Raw genomic sequence first — 20,413 nt, forward strand, 5'->3', positions numbered from 1 at the left:
AACGAGAAGCGAGAGAGAAAGAAGGATGGTCGAGCCACGCGTTTTAGAGAGATGGACTTCGACGCGAGCGTGACACCGGACAAAAAACGTCCGTTTGGGAAAACGGACACGAGGGGACGGACAATGCCGGACGAAAAAAGGAAACGAGCGAAGAGGTGGCGAGCACGAAGCGTGCTTCGCCAGACGAACCGAGGTGAATAATAATAGGAGGAACGATGATACCGAAAAAGAATAGAGAAGGAAGAAGGGGGAGGGCAGATGAAGTTAAAAGGAGGCGATAAGGGTGAATAGTAAAGAGGTTGGCAAAAGGAGAAAATGAGGCGGAAGAAGAGAATGAGAAGAAAGTAGCAGGAACGAAATAGGAATCGCGGCAGAGAAAGCAGGAGTGAAAGGGAAAAGTTAAAAAGGAAGGGAACGTTTTTTAGAAAATACCACCCCTCGCGTATCTTTCCCCCCTTCCCCTGTGGCCTCTTCCTTTTTCCTCGGCCCGTTTTTCCCAATTCTGGCAGCTCCAAGAGAAGAGTTTTGTTGGACAGGATTCTGCGCGCATGTGCCACGGGGGTGGCAGCCTCGAGGACGTAACACAGGCCGTAGACAACGAGAGGAAGTAGGAAAGAATACAAGTGGATGCAAGCCTGTACGAGGAAGAAGGACAAAGAGAAGGGGTGTGCACGCGGGATAGAGAGGGGGGAGGGTAATACGTGTGAGAGTACCCTGAAGAGTGGCGTCGGTAGTACGTGGTGGGAGGAGGGTAAGCGCGAGGGGCGAGAGGCAGCCGTTCACGTCTTTTCGACGTCGACGCAACCCCGTTGGCGCAGAATAGCTGCTCAGTGCTCGTCGAACGGCGCTGTGTTGCGACGGGACCATGCCGCCGCGCCCTGCAGCACCGATCAACCGATCTCAGGTACGCGAGACACATTATCATTGCCGACATATCGATACACATATTTTTACTATGACGATTCTTCGGTCACACGGTTGCCGGTGTTTCGTTGCCCTTAGCGTGGTTAGTGGTTTGCCGGACGAAAACGTGTTCCCCGAAGATAGATCCCGGTCTGATGGGAACCAGATAAATCTGTTTCGCGTGGCTTCCTATTGCTAGTTGTTCGCTCATCGATGATCTGTGCGACTCCGTGTGCCCGTCCGAAATAGAAAAACGTTCGGTCGTCGCGATTAGAAGTGCGAAAAGCTGGCATCCGTCTGATAATCGTTCGTTGTTTCTCTCCGCTTTCTTTTACGATTTTGTGCGATTTAGTGGCGTGGAGAAGGAAGCACGCGTTGCCGGAATGGTTTTTTGGTGAAACTTGTTGTTCGTCACGCTCGCATATCCTCGTGTGTCCACGAGGATCGATCGACGAATCGATCCGATTCGTGCGTCGGTCGTGTACCACCTCCCATTGGAAAAGAGCAAAGTTTCAGCAAAGTTTGATCGAAACGCGATGACACGTCCGCTTCCATAATTCCGTGGGATTCGTTATAGGGGTATGCGCAATCATCGACCAGCTATCGATTAATTATAAAAAAAGAAAAAGAAAAATGTAGAAAACCGAGAACTCTAGAGAGGAAATTATCATCGTAGGAGCCAGATACGTCTTCAGTCGGTGTCCCCGTTTTTCAAAGAAAACCACCCTTTTGTACTCTTCTTACTCGACATTTGACATTCGTGATATAATTCTACCGTCTTTTATCGACTATGCTCCCACCGATTCCGATCGTACGCGCGTATCGCTCTCATTTTTCTCGCGACTCGGTCGCTCAGTCATTCGAGTAGTCCAACGAGACCCGAGAATCTGACGTCTTAATCTATCGAATCTTCACCGTATCACCAAAGGCAATCAGACACTTTTTCCAGAGTACGTACGAAGTAGTTCGTTGAGCAGTTTGCGGTTTCCGCTTACTCTCGTCTCGTTAGAGGTGTTTTGTATGCAACGGACGTCGGGACTACGTGTAAAATGATTAAAATCGTTCTATGTGTAGCCGCTCTTCCTGCGTGCGTGTATGCGCGCGTGTATGCGTGCGTGTATGCCGAAGATCAAAGAAACGTAGAAGGGATTGTATGACGGATTTCCAGCGAATTCAAAAAGGGATGCTTTTGACGAAGGTGTCGCTTAGGCGAGAGACGGTTTACCTCGTTTTCTCGCCAGTGGGAACCGATCTTTTTTTCTCCTCGTTTAATGATTTCTATGGCCTCGCGTATACCGCGTGACTAGCTTTAAAAGGGAGTCTATTCTAAAAGGGAGTTGTCTATTAATTAAGATATACATACAGACTCGTATATACGCGGCAGTTATTATTGAAATATTTGTCTCGAGTTTGCCGGAGAATGGTTACATTATTGGCAGAAAGTTTCGTTGCCCATCCCTCCACAATTTGCCTGAAGTAGGCAGTTTGCGTCTCAGTGGCCTGCGTTCGACGCTCTTGGCTTCTGGCGAAAAGTTAAATTAATGGAAAATGAAGGGAACAGAACTCATCGAAAAGTTGAAGTATTTAGCCGATCGGTTAAAGGTATTGGTTTTTCTTCGATTGGCCCGTAGAAGAAAAGGGGCTCACCTCTCTTTGATCGGCCGCCTAACTTTCTTACGTGAACGTTCTTACTCTTATCGGTTATAAATACACGGTGGTAGAAAAAGAAATCGCAAATAGAATTCAGGTTAGTTAACGTAGAGTTAGCAGTTTGTTTGGACGATGAAACGGTTTTCTGGAACCGATCGATCGAATTATCGCAAACTGATCAAAAAGTTTCTTAAACGTTGCAGCGACTTAATTCTACGTGGATGCCACTTTCTTCCCCGAGAACGCGATCCATATTCACGACGTATCGACGCGATAAAACCGATTTATTTCACTCCTTTTTATCCGTGAGACAAATAACGATACGGCATAATAGAAATAAGAAAGTCATTTTGGTTAAAATGATGATCGCGACAAAAAGACGAGCGCCTCTTCTCTTCGAATAATACACACAACGTTGAAACGAAACGTAAAAGAGCATATCGCGAGCATATCGAGATACGCGAGCTTCCAATACGTTTCGATCGTCTAGTTTCTTCTTTCCTCGTAACGAAACTGCGCGAAGACCTGTTCCAAATTCATCGTTACTTTCGCACGACGATCTTTTCACGATGACGAAATAAAAAGCGAGTACACGAAGAGAACCGGAAGCGATGAAAAAGGAACACATGGAAAAAATGAGGAAATAGAAGAAAAACGAGCTAACATCTTGCTGTGTTTCTTTTTCGCTTCGTTATGCTTTAGAGATGATGCACACGGTCGTGAGTATCCCGAGCGCGACGCGGAATAGATATTTCATTGTTACGGGTTGGGATATTTTTCGCTGACAGGAAATAATGCTCGCCCCGTCTTGTCTCGTTAGGAGAATTCCTGTAGCCAACTATTCTTGCGTGTCGCTCGTGCGCGGTCTTCATGCCGCGCGACCGGATTAACGGTACAGAAAGAGTAGGTACTTTTCGGTTGGCCGGTCGCGGGAGGCTGTATTCCGTTTCACGACGAAACAAAGTTCAGCTTGGCGCGACGTGCCGTCGCTTCGCTGTAGAGAAAGGCAGATAACGGACATAGAAAGAGAGAAGAGGAGAGTTTCACTCGATACGAAACTTTTGCTGGTCATTTGCGTGCCGGTTTGTCTTTCTAAGTTTTGCCACGCGAGCCAGAAGAAGGCTGCCGTATCGGTAAAAGAACTATAGCCAAGGGTTGATGTTCGACGGAACAGGAATCGTTGTACCTTCGTCTGTTTTCAGCTTTTTTTTTACCACTCTTCACTTACGAGTTCGATGCTTTTAAAAAAGCCACTCATCGTCCACCCAATATCACAGAAATATTATTAATCGTTGCTAGTTTCGCGCGTATGGAAATTTGGGATGATAAATTGACTCGTGATATGTGAATATTTTTCGCGTTAAACCGCGTTTGCCGCAATCAGAGCACGAAGTTTAAATCACCGTCCTCCCTTAATACCTTCGGGGTTGTTTAATAATCATTTCCCTCGACGGTATTTAAGCGTACCGTAGGAGGATTTCGCACGACGTGAAATTTTCAATAGGTTCTACGATGAACCGTCAGTGTTTCATATCGTGTTGCCGGATTGCGCGCGTCCGTCGCGTCGTTAGGCTTCGATAAATATGTATTCGTCACCCCTCGTCTCTCTCTCTCTCTCTCTCTATCTCTGTTCCTTTTTTTCTTCCCTCTCGTTTTTTCTCCTCTCTTCATGCGAGAGAAGGTTTTGCACAAGTGTTCCGAGGTGTTGGTGAATTTTCGCCTTGCAAGGGGAGAGAACGGCATAGGTTATTGATTATCGTGAATGGTTTTATAAATAACCGATCGTGTAGGAGCAAGCCGCCGGACGACGCGTAAATATCGCGCTCGCCGGAGTGATTCTTTAAAATCGCCGCGCCGCGCCATCGTGGAAAAAGCTGGCTATCGGGCTACGAGATGAAATCCGGCCATACGTTTGATCGATATCCTCGTAATTCGTCTTGAATCCTCATTTTGCCTCTATTATCCGGCGAACGGCTGCCTGGGTATAAATACGTCAGGCTGTCGAGCCGTCGATAGACGCTAGGGAAAACCTAAAAACCCGTTTTTACGTTGCCTGTTGTTTGCGCAATATCGTGAACAATATACAGGGCAGGGACAACATTCCGCTGTTTACACGGCTTATTCTCTGCCCATTCTTTTAAATTCGATCTTTCCGATTAACCGGCATAGCCACGATATTAAATTCTTTTACAGCGGTTGTTTTCTTGCTCTACCCGTGGCAACTATGTTTTCTCCGCGTACATAAATAGCGGCTACAGATTAAAAAGCATATTTTCTCTCTCGTTTCGTTTTCTTTGTCACGGGATAAGCTGACTGAATCTTTCCATTCTAATTTAATCGAGAGAGTGAATATCAATTTTTTATCAATTAACGGGACTGAAAGCCGTGAGCGCTTGTCGCTCAGGTATCCGCTCTTATTTACGTAACGAGTCGCGCTCTGTTAAATTTCCTGAGAAATAAGGACGTAAATAGTGTCGTGTTTTGCGTCAGTTAAAATAGCTTTAATAAGGTAAGTGGCAAGTCGAGTGTTTCATCGGCCGTTGCTAGATCATCGTCGATTGCACTCGAGCACGACCACTTTCGTACCATTGATTTTCACTCGATCTTCGGATTTGTGAAACCATTTAAATGGTATCGGACAAACACGTACAGTGTCCATCCTCCGAGGCTACCGAAATTGTCACGTTTCGTGGACAAACGCGTTGACACGACCTTTCCTCCGACGTATCAAACACCGAATCGGGATTAGTATTTTTCTCTGGTTGCACGACGATTCAGAAATAATCGATGCGACGTCAACGTAAATATTTGCCATCCGACGAAACTCATTTTTATCTATTCATATCGTATCCCCTTTATTCCTCTTCTCGCAGTCGGTAAATTTATCGAATCGTTTATCCAATCTTACGAGACTAATTTCCTTTTTACTTAATCGAAAGAACGATATAGCAAAAAGGGAAGATCAAAGAAATCAGCAAAGAATTTATTATGACGCTCAAGTATATCGTATAATAACAGCGGAGGAAGAAGAGACGCGACCGTGGCGCAGTGACCGATCAGACGCGATCGCGATAACTCGCCGAAAGCCCCGCATTTTTCTATCGAAAAGTCAAAGGTACAATAGAAAGTCAATGATTTACCAAACTTTCGAGAGATGTATAAGTTCGCGTGACATTTTACCCGGTTAGAAATGAAACGGAGTATCTGACAATTTGTACTTGTAAGCATGTCGATGGAACCACTCTTGTGAGTTTCTCTTCCGCCACGACAGAATTTCCAATAACGTTCCTTGTAAAGATAGAGATTAATAGTCGACGGTTTTGATCATGTTTCGTCTTTGTAACGGTATAAGATCACAAAAGCTAGCGGCGTTCTTCTCTTTTTTTTTTTTTCTTTCTTTCGATTGGTGGCATGGGATATGCAAATGGCGGTCGACGTAACCTTCCCACCCTAATTCAACAAGCGGTCGCATAAATTTCACGTAATGGCAACCAATTACGGGGTAATAGTGTGATCGTACCTAACACCTACTCTCGTGGACAGGCCATAAAAGCGAAACGCGTGATTACACGGTTAAAGAAAAATTTACTCGCGAAAAAGGAGCTGTGTGTTAATCTTCTCGAGCGAGGCGTTCCTCCTCGCTGGAAATTCATTTTCTCCTGAACAGAAAGCTCTTTGCTCGTCGAGTTTCTTATTTATTTTCACTTAAGAAATGAATACGCATCATACGCGATGAATTCTTCGCGCAGATCGTCGGTACATATTTTAAAAAACGCTCGGTTCTTCCTCATCGTATTTAATTTTCCGCAAGGTATCGCGTCGAAGTTTGGTCGATAGTCGACTTTCAATGGACGTTCCTATTTTTCGTCTTCCACCTTTCTTGTCTTCTCTTTCCCTTCCACTCTTTCTTCCGATAATTTCGTTCGAATCGTAAATGCAACGCTGCATAAGATTCCCGGACACTCTTTACGCCGATAATCCAGTCGCTTTAGAGCACCAATCGACCATGCTGAAAGCGTACGTAAAATGATTAATTAGAGTGCGAAGAGCCGTGACAGAAGCATGGAAGAACTGTCCGTCCCGTTTTGGAGAAGGTTCCTTTTAATTAAAACGCGCGCTTCCACTGCTTGGCTGTTACTCTTTTTCTCGTCCCGTTTTTCATAATCGTCCACCAACGCGTGCAAGATTGTCGTCAGCTCGAAGAAGCGGTCTTCCATTCTATTACGTTAATCAAATGTTTATTATTTCATACGTTAAACTCGTTGCCATCGACATACGGCATACGTATTTTAAAAATGTCACAATTCGCAATCGGTGTAATTCGGTCCGGTGCTAGAAGAACATTAGAATCGTGAAAGAGGAATTTCAGAGGCTAAAAATGAAACTCTATTCGCTCAAAGTTACTCAAAGTCTATTCTTTCGGTCTGCACTAAATAAATAATTTTTTGTATTTCGAATAGATTTTTGTAACATCTGAATCACACGTGCGATATCGTACATTTTCCCTGTTCTCCATCGTCAGCTGTTCGTCTTCGACGAAAATCACCTAGAAAGTAGAAAAGAGGTTGAATTTTCATCGGATTCTTTTTACCAAGCTGCACTTTACTTCGTAAGTAAGAAATTTCCAAGAACTTACGCAAACGGGCTTGAAGCGTGTGCTCAACCGGCGATAACGCGATCGTTTAAGTCACCAGATGTATCTATCGTCGTCGACCGATTCGTTGAAAGCGAGTCATCTATTGTAATCACACGACGCGTGAAAAATCTCTTGGATCTAGCGGCAGCTGTCTCGTCGTTGCCTCGAAACATTCTTCCTTTCGATCGTTGAAATGTTCTCTTTCAGTCGCGCTCCGTCTTTCTCTTCAGCACGCGATGCTTTCAACCTTCGCTTCGGCCAGATATTTGCAGAATGTACGGGTGCTCGTGTCGCGAACTCGTGGACTTTTCTAGAGGTTGCAAGTTTTCCACGTGTCGTCCTATAAATTCCCCATGGAATCGGTAATGCAAACGGAAACGCGTACCTATTGCGAATGACGGCAGCTTCGATTCCAATATCATCCTTTAACGACCACACGAGTGCCACGTTCTTTCGTATTCCGTTCAAGATATCTCGGTCTTGAAACCGCTGATTTTCCAGTTTCGCGAATTATTTTGGGTGAAATTTCGCGAGATAGACGCGCGCTCGAGAAATAGAGCAGCTTCTATGCAGCAGGGGACGCACGTACGTACACGATTTACGCACGGCTGATGACAATACGATGGAAAATTCGTGGCACGAGTATCGAGTGAAAGGGGGCCGTTGAAAAATCGATGAGACCATGGGGAAGAAAGGCTGACAGGTTGGGTCGAAAATGTTGCGGACACACTCGATTTGCCATTATCTCGGCACGGGGAGAAAATGTCACGCTCGATGCTCCCGTTATTGACGCGAAAGCCGTTCTTAATCGCGAATTTAACTTGTAGGAGAGGCCGGAGACCGAATACCAATCGCGTTCCATTTCCGTAAGTGCTTAATCGGTCGGAAATGAATCGCGATGTTCAATCTGTATCGAGACATCGAATCCCTCAAATATGCCCAAAGTATACTTTGACGGCGAATAGGATAATGGAAAGACATTGAAATCGATCATTCAGTTATACCGAATTTCAACGAATTTGAAAATAACCTATCTATTTCCACGAAATTTCCTTTCAAAATTTCCATTCCAAACGTCTATTCGAAAATTCATATTTAAATTTCAAAATAGATACAAATTGAACACGCTGTGATGCGTTAAAGCAAATGTCAAGGGAATATCGTTCGGGGGGATGTTTGCGGAAAAATTCATCCCAATATGGTCGCTTATCTGTCAGCGAACAGCCCAACTTTACTTTACGTATGTTAAGGAAACATTAATTTGTCTGCAAAAGTTTATCTTTCATCGACGTTGCAGTATCGTATCGCAGTTGTCGATGCGTGCGCGTCATCTTTGTTCTCGTCGATACTCGTCTCCTTCGTTCTCGCTGTTGTCGAAGGAGTGCGCACTGCTTTCGTTAGTTTCTTGTAGCAACGGATGCACGAACGGTAGACTGGGATCTGGTTAGGACGCTGTTACGACGTACGAAACTTCTGGAGAAATTGCTCGATACCATCAGACGCGTCAAGTCTCCGTTAACTTAAATATCAAACTTTCCCGACGATAACTCGCTACCTTAACGTGATCAGCGTACGCGCACGTGGTCCAACAGTGGCACGCGTCCTTTCTGCTTAACTTGTGCGTTGCTGCTTCGTTTGTGTGGCTACGTCAATTTCATTCATTAGTACTCGAGCCGACGAGTTGATAATTGCCAAACAGCTGCTGACCCGAGCATAGTCTCCGCGATGATTTTCCATCGTGTTTACCCGCGTAATTGACTGCAACACGTCCTCTGACATATCAAAAGATTCGATTAACTACGTTTACCCCGTTTGTCGAAGGTTTGCCAGCTATTTAGAACGGCAATTTATTCCTTGCCTTGTTCCCAGCGAAATTAATTACCGTAGAAATCGGACAGAATAATTTCGAGTGTCTAAAATTGCGCATTGAACACGGGAGAATTCGAACGAGAAGGAGAATTTGACGATTCTTCGTTCTGCAAAGTCACGAAGCTTCGTATAAGCGCGCATTGAATTTGCATAACTCGTTTTTGAATCTCCTCTCCTACGTTTCACCCTGTTGGTCCGCAGCGTAAGAGGAGCGTAGCCAACTCGCTTTGACTTTGCAATTTGTTCGAAACTTGCGTCGTTCGAATCCTCGATGAGTTCCTATTTTTGACACACGAACTGCTCCATCTTAGTTGCTTTTCTCCCTTACACCTGGCGAGTCAAAGTTAAATCGCGTCTACCCTTCCAGCGATGGTTGTTTGTAAATCGACGCTTTGAACTTGAGGCCGAAGTCGCCAGCTCGCCGACACGATACCAAAAGGCCTTTACGTAATTAGAGAGCGACGAAAGGAGCATCGCCTCGTCGCTTATCCGTGACAAGAGTTCTTTTTACATTTTCTCCCACAGATTTATTCGAACATGTTTCTGCACTGCAACTTTTCTTCTCGCATTTTTCTAGTTTTATTAGTTGAAAAACGTAGGAGAAAGCCAAAAGGGTAAGTCACGCTTCTCGGCTTTTCTTTAATATTTAAAAAACGCTCTATACAAGACTCGTATCTCTCGGACGTAACGAATCATTCCCCTTTTTAATTGTATTAAGTCAAAGCGACCATCCTCAATCATCAAATATCGTAAAAATTGGAAGATTAACGGAAGTGGGCTCATCGTGTTTTTCCAGTCTTCGTTCACTCACACGAGCTACAGGACGATACAAATCATGTTGTTGTTTTGTCTCGGAATATCAATATCGTTAGGAAGCACGTAATGTAATAACAAATAAACTGCAGGCAAAACAATGTCGCCGCTACGTGCACCGTCGAACAGAGAGGAATTTGAATTTTCCGACTCTTCCCCGACCGGTATAAATAAACGGACGCGATCGTAAGCAGTCCAGCTGTCTATCAGTTATCAACGAGTTATCAGCGATCTTATTTTGCGACTTATACACTGTATAAGCTTTTACGAACATTATCTGTACTTATTTATTTAACGTTTTAAATATACTTGACAGCGAGGTTTCAACAGCGAGCGATCTCGTCTAATAAACGTCACGATCAACCATCCTGCACAAGTCCTCAACAATCGCGACGTTTGTCATGTAACTTTATTAGACTTTACTAGCCTCGTCGTATCCGCGATTCGTTGTTCTAACGTTTTTTAATAAACGTAAATCGACGAGTGCGTAGTCGCGGCTGCGAATTCGATTACGCGGCGAATTTGCGGCCCCAGCCATTATAAGATGTTCACCGCATGGAATTATGGAATACGAAATAGTTTGCGTGCGCATGAGATTACAAGGATACTTTGCAAAATTAATGGCATGGAAATTAATTATTTCGCTCGTCTCGGTGAAACGAGTGATAAATGCCGAGTTTCGTCGAGTAGGCATCGCTTGAAACGCGTATTGCAAAACGCCTGGCAATGTAATCTTTCGTCGAGTTTTCCTTTCTTGTTCAACTTTCGTCTCTTAACTGCCGTACTCGACGATACAATCGACGTACCGCCAAATTTTCATCAAAAATGAGCAGAGCCGAGAACCAGGCGGTTCCAATCCTTTTACTGCAAATTAAATTATCTTCGCGTTATATTGTTTGCCGTGCAAATAGCCAGGGGGCTGCTCATTTTTGGCAACCGAATTACCTGGGCTTATTTCGCGCCGCGCGCCAACCAGACTCGATTTGCGTTCGTGAAAACCTCCAATTACTTCGTTTCTCGAATTCTTCCGTGAATTAATTGATACCAGAGACCGATAGAAACGGAACGATTTGAATTCAACGCGCATCGGTCAAAATTTTACCAGCCTCCCTTAGAATGTATTCTGTTGGGCAGAGTATGAGAACGAGAGTTCTTCAATTGAATTTTCTTACCGCAGCTAGTGAATTTGTTTTACGACACGGTCGGGGATGTGAGTTATTTTTTTACCGAGAACGAGCTTTAGAAAACTAGTTTGAGTTTGCATTCGGAAGGAGCCAGGTCACGAGAGTTTTGTCATTTCGTCGTAATTGGACGGCGGATTTAATTGCTCATCGTTTTCAATGAGTTAAAGAAGTGTTATAAATAATAAAGAGTATAAACTTCAAATAATTGACATTAACCAGAACTCAGAATGAAATACTCGACGATAAACGCTTTTAATTATCTCATCAGCTGTTGTATACTTCGATAGGAGAGTCAACAGTCGTGTCCGATACAAATAGGCCTGCGGTGCTGTAACTGAAGGAAAGAAGGAAAGAGAAGGATGGAAAGAGAAGATACAAATAGACAAGCGCATCCCGCCTTGGACCTACTGCTGACTTTATCGTCTACCTAGCAGACCCGTGCCTTAAACAATGGGATACTAGAAGTCAGGTCGGAGAATGTATTTGTAGGAAGGGATAATGAAGCAGGAGCTTTCGAGGATCGTGTTTTGTGTATCCATTTCTCTAATGGCTGGTGTAAGTCCACCGCCACAAGCGCTTACCTTGTCTTGTCTTGCCGCAGCAACGTGTCACCAGCGATCAGGATCCTACTAGCATCAAATGCTCCGAACTAGTCTAAATCCTTGTAACCTTTTTTCGTCTATTTTCCCCCAACTGTTTATCCAGACAACGTTTCTTTCCCCTTGATAAACTGCTCTCCGGTACTTTGACGACGTCGTACGTGTCAAATTAGCCAAGGAACAACCAAGGTTTGTTTACGCGGAATTGCTTCGTCTCCGCGGCGAAACTGTCAACTTGTATCTTTCCTCGAGTTGTATAGTTCGTTCGTCGCAATACCTTTCGCTTTATGATTCGCGATCAGAGAGAGAGAGAGAAAATAGAGAGGCCGTGTCCATTCCAGCGACTATAAAAATAGCGAGAACGAGCGAGTTTCAAGGACGCTGACTCTGTCCACTTCCCTATTCGCCATAAAAGCCATAAAACTGAAACACCGTACATCGAAATGGGTATCTTGCGCCGTTTCGTCGTTTTTCACTAAACGTTTTTCGAAACGGCCGCCCCATCAACTGTCCGTGAACTGTCCGTCGTTTTATTTAAGTTTGCCCGAGCTCGTTGAATTAGTAACGATCGACGAATCGTTCGGAGATCGGCCAGCGAGTTTCCAGCTCGTGATCAGGATCGAGAATATTTAAGGCGGTACCCAGGACTTGGTTGAGACAAGCTTAACGAATATAAAGCGGAAGAGCTTATTCCGCGCATGTTATACGAAAGAATCGGAGAGATTGGCGGATAACGAACGCTGTAACCGATGAGACGCGCTTAGAGAAGGAAACTCATTACCGAAATAATCGCTTTAATTACTGGAACGCGTCTCATTTAAACGGATATACACGTTTCAAAGCACTGCGTGATTACGCTGCTTGTCTGATTTAGTTTTCGCCATCACCGTTCGTCTCGTATTTCTTCCTTCTTTTCCTTTTTCTTTCTCTTTTCAAGTTTCTCGAGTAATTTATTACGCGTTATTGTTCTTCGCCATGCTTGCCGGTAATGACGTTATTTCATAGATCGTAGATGGTGATTAACGTAGGTTTATCGATGAAGATGGAAACCAGGTGCCTCCTGCATCTTTGGAAATTTTTAACGTTAGCGATGTCTCGTAGGACAGAAGGAACATGAATTAGATTTACTTCCAGGCAAATGGAGGTTCATTCGCGAGCCATTTTTCATGCAGACAGTGTGCTTTGTACAGTTGGGTCGAGTGTTAAATGGCAGTGTAATATATTTCACGATGGAACGTGGGAAACGTCACGTTAAGCTTTTTTCCACGCGAATCGAAGTCTGCTTCTTATGTTAAATGCACTTCCGCCAGTGAGAAAGATTAAATATCCGTTTAACGTACGATGCGAATGGATGGAAAAAGTTACTCGTTCGCATCAAACGTTCACAGACCAGAAAGACAAATTGTATTTAACTCGAATTAGCGTGTCGATTAATTCGTCTTTTCAGTATATCATGCACGATTTCTTCTCTTTACATTTTCTCATTTACAAGGAAAATCGTAACGCAATACGCGCGACAATTTTCTTTTTTTCCACGTAAAAATGATCGATCGATCGTATCTGTCCTTTTTCTTCCAACCTTTGCTTCTTTCCGCTCGACGAACCACACGTGTTCCAGAGGAAATTGCGAGGAAGAAACACGTAAACTAGCATCGTCACACAGATACAATTTTAGGACGCTCGAATGCTGGTTTCATCTGGATCCATTATCAGACATACCCTGTTTGGCCGGCAGCAATGGCATTGTCGTGACATAGCGGACACGAGATAAGTAGCGACCGATATTGCGTGTAATACGCACACTTGAGCTAGGATAACGCTGTTAGTCGTTTCGATAAATTAATTCTTATCGTTCTAGTTTCTATTTAAGTTAGATGTATCTCATTCATGGCGTGTACACAGAAACGTAACGAGAAAGCTTAGAAATGCGATAGCCGATCGATAAATTATTAACACATATGCGGTCTTTCGAAATGTAAATTTTCATTAGATGTCGCGTCGTCGATGTAACCGATTTAATAGTTGAACGTTAAATTGTGAAATCGAGTACCTAATTACGGCTTAGCAAGACACGTATCGGACATTAAGTAGTCAGGGTATGGCAGGAGGGATTTGTCAGACGCAAGTAGCAATGAATCGTCAATGTCAGCCGACCGGAGGTTATAACGCTGGGATTCGCCAGATGGCAAACAGTAACGAGGAACGTATCGTGGCCTGTCGTTTCTAGTTAGCGTTCGTTCGCCATTAAACGATACTTTTGCAGCCGCGTATCGAAAATCCTCGTTCGTGTCTAGCCACGATGGAAATTCAGTGTCGCCGCGGCGACGTCCGACGGAAAAGACTACAGCGCCCGATGTAATTACAAGCTCGCATCCGGTAATTTAAATTTCACCGGACAGGATTAACTGCAATTTAATTCCGTTAAAAAAGTACTTTGACGTAGTCGTTCCCCGTGAGCCTTTACGATGTATTAAAACGAAGCTTTCCAAGCTCTACAGAAAATATTCATTTCCCATTTTTCAATCTCTCTCCAGGTTCGACTTATCGATATAGCCCTTGATACTCGAATTACCAACGATTAGCTCATTTTTTCATTTATACAAAATTTATAGAAAATTTATAGAAAATAGTACGACCGAAATTTCCTCTTTCGAAACATGCTCGTTTAATAATCGAGCCATACGTTCGATAAAGATCCTATTCTTGTTTCCATATTCCGAGAACTCTTTCCTATTTCGACAATATAATTTTTCCGCTACTTTTTAAACAGCGGTTTTTCAGCCTCCCCGTTGCTTCGTAAACGCCGTTTCGTAACGACTAACGAAATAACGAAGCTTTTTTTGTGCACATCGCGTATTCTTATTTCGCGAATATAAAGTAAAGAAAAAATATACGAAAAATATATTTATACAACGATGCCAGAGTAGGATTACTCGAAAGAAATACACGAGCCTGGGAATTTTGATAGGATGATACCAGGCAAAAATCTATAAACCGGTAACAGCGAGCCGTGAAACGGTCGTGCTACTATTTTACGGACCCTTAGCAAAGAAATACGAGGGGAACGTCGACGGCGCTGTGAACGTCTGTTTTCTTTGGACGCACGCTCTATCGAACGAAAAATTGTTCCATCGGACTGAGAAATTGTATCGACAGGTTCGCGGGTATGTTCTCGCGTCCTTTAGCGAATTTCGACAGAGTCGACAGACTAAATGGAAAAGGATTTCAAATGGAATCAATGATGATCCTCTTCTCTTCGACGCTCGGATTTCACCTTTTTTCCTTTCTCGTCGTATCGTAACCGTTGTTAACGAAGACGAATGGAAATTACGAGAAGAGGATTAGCGTTTCGCTAATCTTCTTCATTCTGAAGTATCGTTACAATCCTATTTACGTTCGATACGCGCTCCATCGAGCGCGCGTCATTTTCTATTTAGATTCTTCCATAAATCATGTCCCTTCTTTATACTTTCAACGATTGAAACTCGCGTTGTTTTATAGAAAATCGATGTGGAATACGGTAGCAAGGTTGCCTCTGTTTATCGTCGAACCATCGAAATCGATCGGCAAGCCACGAAACGCGTAATAAGACTTTGATCAATCTGTCTTTCGATGGAATTTTTCAATGAAAATATTTGAGGATTCGCGGTGTCCCGAGGGCGCTGTTTCCTCGTGTCTCCAGGTTTTGGCCGTAGAATTTTGGTGAAGTGCATCGGTATCCGTCGATATCCCTTGTGTGTGTGTATATACATTTACGAGTAAATATGTTTGAGGAACGAGACCCAAGAGAGAGTTGCGAACCGAGACACGCGGGAGACGATTGCGCGCTTCGGGAACGATGTTCGAATAGTAAACATCGAGTGAATTTAACCCTACTAAGATAGCTACCTCTCCTCGTATCAATCTTATGTTGACAGAACGCTCTTTGTTCCGATCGATCATTTTCTATATTTCCATATTTTCTATATACATGTATATTTAATATGTGTTTAATATCTAGCGTGTAGAAAATGCAAGGTAAGAGCACACCTCACGGATTTCAATGACCTTTAAATAAATATGTACAAAGGACAACATTCTAAACAACTTTTCCCGATACGTGTTATCGCTGTGACGCTCGGCTTTAGTTTTCGAGATATTCATAAAAATAGTTTTCGTACTTTTTCGTTGGGTTTGGGATTATTGCCGTCGTCTCGTGGTACGATGCCTTTACGCCTCTCACGTTTATTAAACTTAATTCATCGATGCTAATCATCCGTAATATAAATAAAATAAGATAAGTAAATGGATTATAGGTTGGGTTAAATTAATATCACTTTTCGTCTCACGGCAGCCGGTAACGCTAGCGTGATTTACTTTTTATTTCATGCGATCTTGTAAGTGTACCGTAAATTCTATTATTATCGTTTATTATCATTTATATCGATATGTTTTCTCTATTTTTAAGTTTTCCCTCTACAATTACGAAATATGATATCGTATTAATAGCTTGGCATATAATTTTATATATTCAACTTTTCGTGTACTATTATTTTGTCGGTCTTGTGTATTGTGTAGAAGTTACTATACGAATCCGCTAAGGACCAACGAAGGAAATTAGTAACGCATAAAAGTTGCATGTACGTAAGAGGATTTTCCCTTGATTAACGAACGAATAACGGTTCGTCGTGTTATAAATATTCGAGTATCTTCGAATTTCCTAAATTTGTGTCGTTCAGATAGAGGAAGAAATACCGTGGGGAGAGATATTAATGAAATCCTGGGAATTTCCCTTCGTAATCACAATATTAAGAAAGGGAGGTCGGTAATTAAAATTGTGCGGAAAAATTACAAATGAAATATCGCGTTAACGCACCGCTGCACTTTAACCAGTTAATTCTATTATTTTTAACCAGTTTTCTTTCCATTCGCTCGCAGTTTATCATTCTCGGTATAGCCCGGGCTTTCCATGAAAAAAAAAAAAGTGGAAAAGGATTCGATATCGGAGATCCGTTTAACGTGACGAAGCAACCACGAATCTCCAGATATCCTCTACCGATACGCTTCTTATCGCGATAAAACCGAGCTTCTGTTCCCCGTGTAAAATCATATACTGTCAAGGGAGACAGACACGGGTCTACGCGAAAAAGGGGAAAAGACGTAAAGGTTTTGTTGTTTACAGACTTTCCGATACGTATCCCGGTTTCCGCGTACAAACTCCTTTAACGAAATCCCACGACTGAATTCCGCCCGTGGTTGGAAGTTTCGTTCTCCCGTCCCTCGATACTTTCTTTCTCTCTTCTCTATCTATCTGTGGTTTGGTCTGACAGTAGGTGACTGCGAGCTTTTGCTCCGCACGATAGAAACTAAGGTGGAACAGAGGAAAAAACGAAGTCGTATCTCAGGGACTCGTAAATGGACGTCTTAGCTGCGTCGTCTCTACATTCACCGGTTTCATACTGTAAATAATAGATGCTATGCGATGCGCGCCTCGGGCCGTTATACCTTAACTCTTAGTTTTCAGTCGACGTTTCGTCTTTCTTTTCCTTCGTGATTCCCCGTTTCTCTCGCCTTCATTTACTCTGCAACGCGTTTATTATTTCGTATCGTTATTATTTCGTTCTCGCTCGACCTCGTTGCTCGAGAATTTCAGATTTCCATTCGATTCTTTTCTATTCGGTCGAAAATATCTTTCTTCGCTCTTGTCGTTTAAGAGAGTAGCTGTGTATTTCCAAAGTGATAAATTTAACGCTTGTTTAGACGTTAACGCAATTTTAGAACTTTATCAAATATCGATTTAGATGTATGTTTCTTTGCAGCTCTTAATCTCCGATTAACCAGACCGTGGTATATCTCTAATACTCGATGGTTTATCAATTTAAGCTTGATAGTAATCGATGGTTTAAACCGAGCAGCGAATAATACAATAACGATTTTGTCGGAGAATCGAGCCGCGCACAGGTTGCGTTCATTACCTTTATAAATTAAAGCGGGTAGATTACTTTTTTTGAGATATTAAATATTATCCGTATACCTGGCCACTGCGAAATCGATGAATTTATCAAAAGTGGTATTAATCAATTTAGCGTAGCAGAGAGGATCAGTTTATGCTCCGCAGGCGAACAGGTGATATTTCATCCTATAATTTCTTCCAAAAGAATTGTTATTTACGCCGACAGTTATTTCGAATATTCGACTGCGCGAATGATTGTTCGATACAGCGGAAACTTCGACAAGTATCGCGGGATTTTTCCAAATTTTTTCTAAGCTTAGAATAGGAACGAAATTAATGTTCGACCTACACGATTCTCTTTGCCTGCAAAGTGTTAGATTGGCATCCATCGAACTGAAGTTACTTAACGGGACAAAAGATTTTTAGATCGACTTAGAACAGCGCGAGCTTGACAAATGGCGCGTTGTAGAAACAGCCTGGAAGAGGACAGGCCGCGATTCGTTTTCGGCTTCCTCTGCTTCCCATTAGGGCTGGTTCGTTCAATATCGGCGAACTCCGGGCCGAGAATTTCATTTTCCGGTGGAAGCTTGCCAGCAACACTCCGCCGCTCAATGTCGTGTGGCTTAAATGCACCCTCCATATCGTCTTCCACAGGTTTCTATCTTCTCTCTGTTCGCCCCTCTTTTCTCTCTGAAATCGAATCATCGAGAATCGTGGTAAGAATGATGAACTCCGCGAAAGTTCACTCTCCGGAACTTGTATATCAGGTGTCGATTTTAAGGCGCCGGGAAACATCGATACTTTTATCGCTCGTCGGAGAGCATTCGTGTTTTCATTTTCCACGATTATCAAGTAAAATCGTGACTTTTATATCATCTTTATTGGCCCGTTAAGGCCGCACGAACCTGACCTCCACGAGGCAACGTAAATAATGCATCAGGTTGGAAGTTTTCCGCGCGAATTTATCGCCGCTGTTGTTTGTAATTTCTTCTAATAGAGTTTGAGTGGAGGAGTTATTGCGTTCGGCGGCGAAAGCGGAGCTGTAATTGCATTGTTATTAACGTAGGTTGCGCGCAAGGAAATTGTGACGCTAATTGTTGCAAGGAAGGAGGCTTCGCTGATTTTGTAACAGATGCGCTGTATTAAACAACGAAGTGTAAAAACGACCACTTCGTTGCCAACGTTTCTCTTTTTCTTCTCCTCTTTAGAACCGAAACTGTGAATTCTTAAAGACAAAAAGAGGGGAACGAGGAGACAAAGGGAAGAAAAAGGAAGATGTTTCGAGGCGTTGAAACGTGTCGTGTCATCAGACGAGGGGTCGTTATTGTTTCCACGTTTACACTGAATTACACACGCTATTGGAAGGGATTTCACGTGCGTTTGCTCGAACGCGAAATATGCTGCCTTTAAAATCGTCAAACCGATTCCGTTCGCTTGGATGATCCGAACGTTTGTGGATTAAGGAAATCGTAAAGCTCTCGCTAACACGATCGCGATCCGTGTCTCGCTTCGTGAATAGATATTTTAACAGTGCGATATGTCTATGATTTAATCCTACATAGGCGAACATCGAATCTATTCCCATTCTTGCAAATATTTCACGCTTATTACTTTCTAATTTCTATACTTTTTACGTTTACGTATTAATATTCTATATATCAACTATGGTAACTATATATCAACAATTTTATATTTTACATTTGGTTATCGTGGATCCTTTACAGTCGTTCCTTTCTTTTATCTCCGTGAAGTAAAACGTTTCGACGCTTCTGGTTTCTACATTCTGCCGTATTAATTTATCATTATCGAGAATCTCGTGACGAAATTGTTGATTCGCGCGTTTCGTATTGCGAGATTTCGGGATTAATATAGGCGAGTCTAAAGAAGAAAAAAATCTATAAAAGTGATGTCGCTTTGCGTAATGGCTTTATTATGTTAGCGGAACCGTTCTTCCGTAGTCTTTCCATTTACAGCGCCATTGAAATCGTTTAAGCCACGAACGTTAATTCACGAGTAAGAGAAAAACGTTTAACAGAGATCCACTTTGACAGAAAGTTAATTTAATTTCAAGTTTGCACATCGTTCGGCTGTTGTATCTGTAGACTCTGTGTCTGTTTTTTTTTTTTTATCAGCAATGGTCGATAGGTAATTCGAGTCGCACCGACGACAAAGTTGAAACTAGCTCCCTAGGTAGAGGAATTTCTTTGTGTCGGTCAGTCAAATAACGATGGTCGCTCGATTCATTACGCGGTGCTTGGCGCGCTGACATTTCAGATATCAAAGGGAATTTGGAAATAAGAGAAACGTCTTACGGGCGGAACCGCGATGCACCTTCAAGCAGAACGTCGGTGACTCCCAAAGAGGATTTGAAAAACTCGCGCCGAGCCTTTTCATCTGTCGCGTCCGGGGAACATCGAATGAGTTCTTTTCTGCTTGAGAACCTTGCGTGAAATTTACCGAACGTTTTAATGGCCGCAGTAATATTGTTTTAGATTATCCGAACAAAAGAATTCGGTTCGATATTCATCGTCGTACAATCTTTTCTCGCACGGTCGGTGTGTTACGAAGCGTAATAAAGCGTTACAAAGAGGAAGAAAAATCGAAATGGAGAATTTTCTTCGATGACCGACGATATCGATCTCTTTCGTTATAAATTCTTCAGATAGTAGATTATCGAAGAAATGGCACGAACCTAAAAGTCTATCGTAATCTACGAAAGAGCTGGTATTCTCTGTTCGTGGGTTATCAACGGTTCGATCGACACGGCGATCAACGAAACTGCCGCAATTTCATGTGTTCTACACGCGCCACAAATTCGGCAATACCA

At 42.9% G+C, this 20,413-nt stretch overlaps 1 protein-coding gene across 2 annotated transcripts in view; it reads left to right on the forward strand.

The window, feature by feature from the left end:
- Positions 1-612: 612 nt before the first annotated feature.
- The window catches only part of LOC126919747 (putative tyramine receptor 2), a 54,153-nt gene continuing 34,352 nt past the window's right edge, over positions 613-20,413 (forward strand). The window contains exon 1 of one of the 2 annotated variants that reach the window (XM_050729322.1): positions 613-904. In XM_050729322.1, coding sequence (XP_050585279.1) covers positions 628-904 — 277 coding nt within the window. In that variant the 5' untranslated portion in view covers positions 613-627. The remainder of the gene's footprint in view (positions 905-20,413) is intronic. The other variant, XM_050729324.1, reaches the window with a different exon arrangement.

The sequence above is a fragment of the Bombus affinis genome, chromosome 8, assembly GCF_024516045.1.
Source record: "Bombus affinis isolate iyBomAffi1 chromosome 8, iyBomAffi1.2, whole genome shotgun sequence".
Taxonomy (NCBI): Eukaryota; Metazoa; Arthropoda; class Insecta; order Hymenoptera; family Apidae; genus Bombus; species Bombus affinis.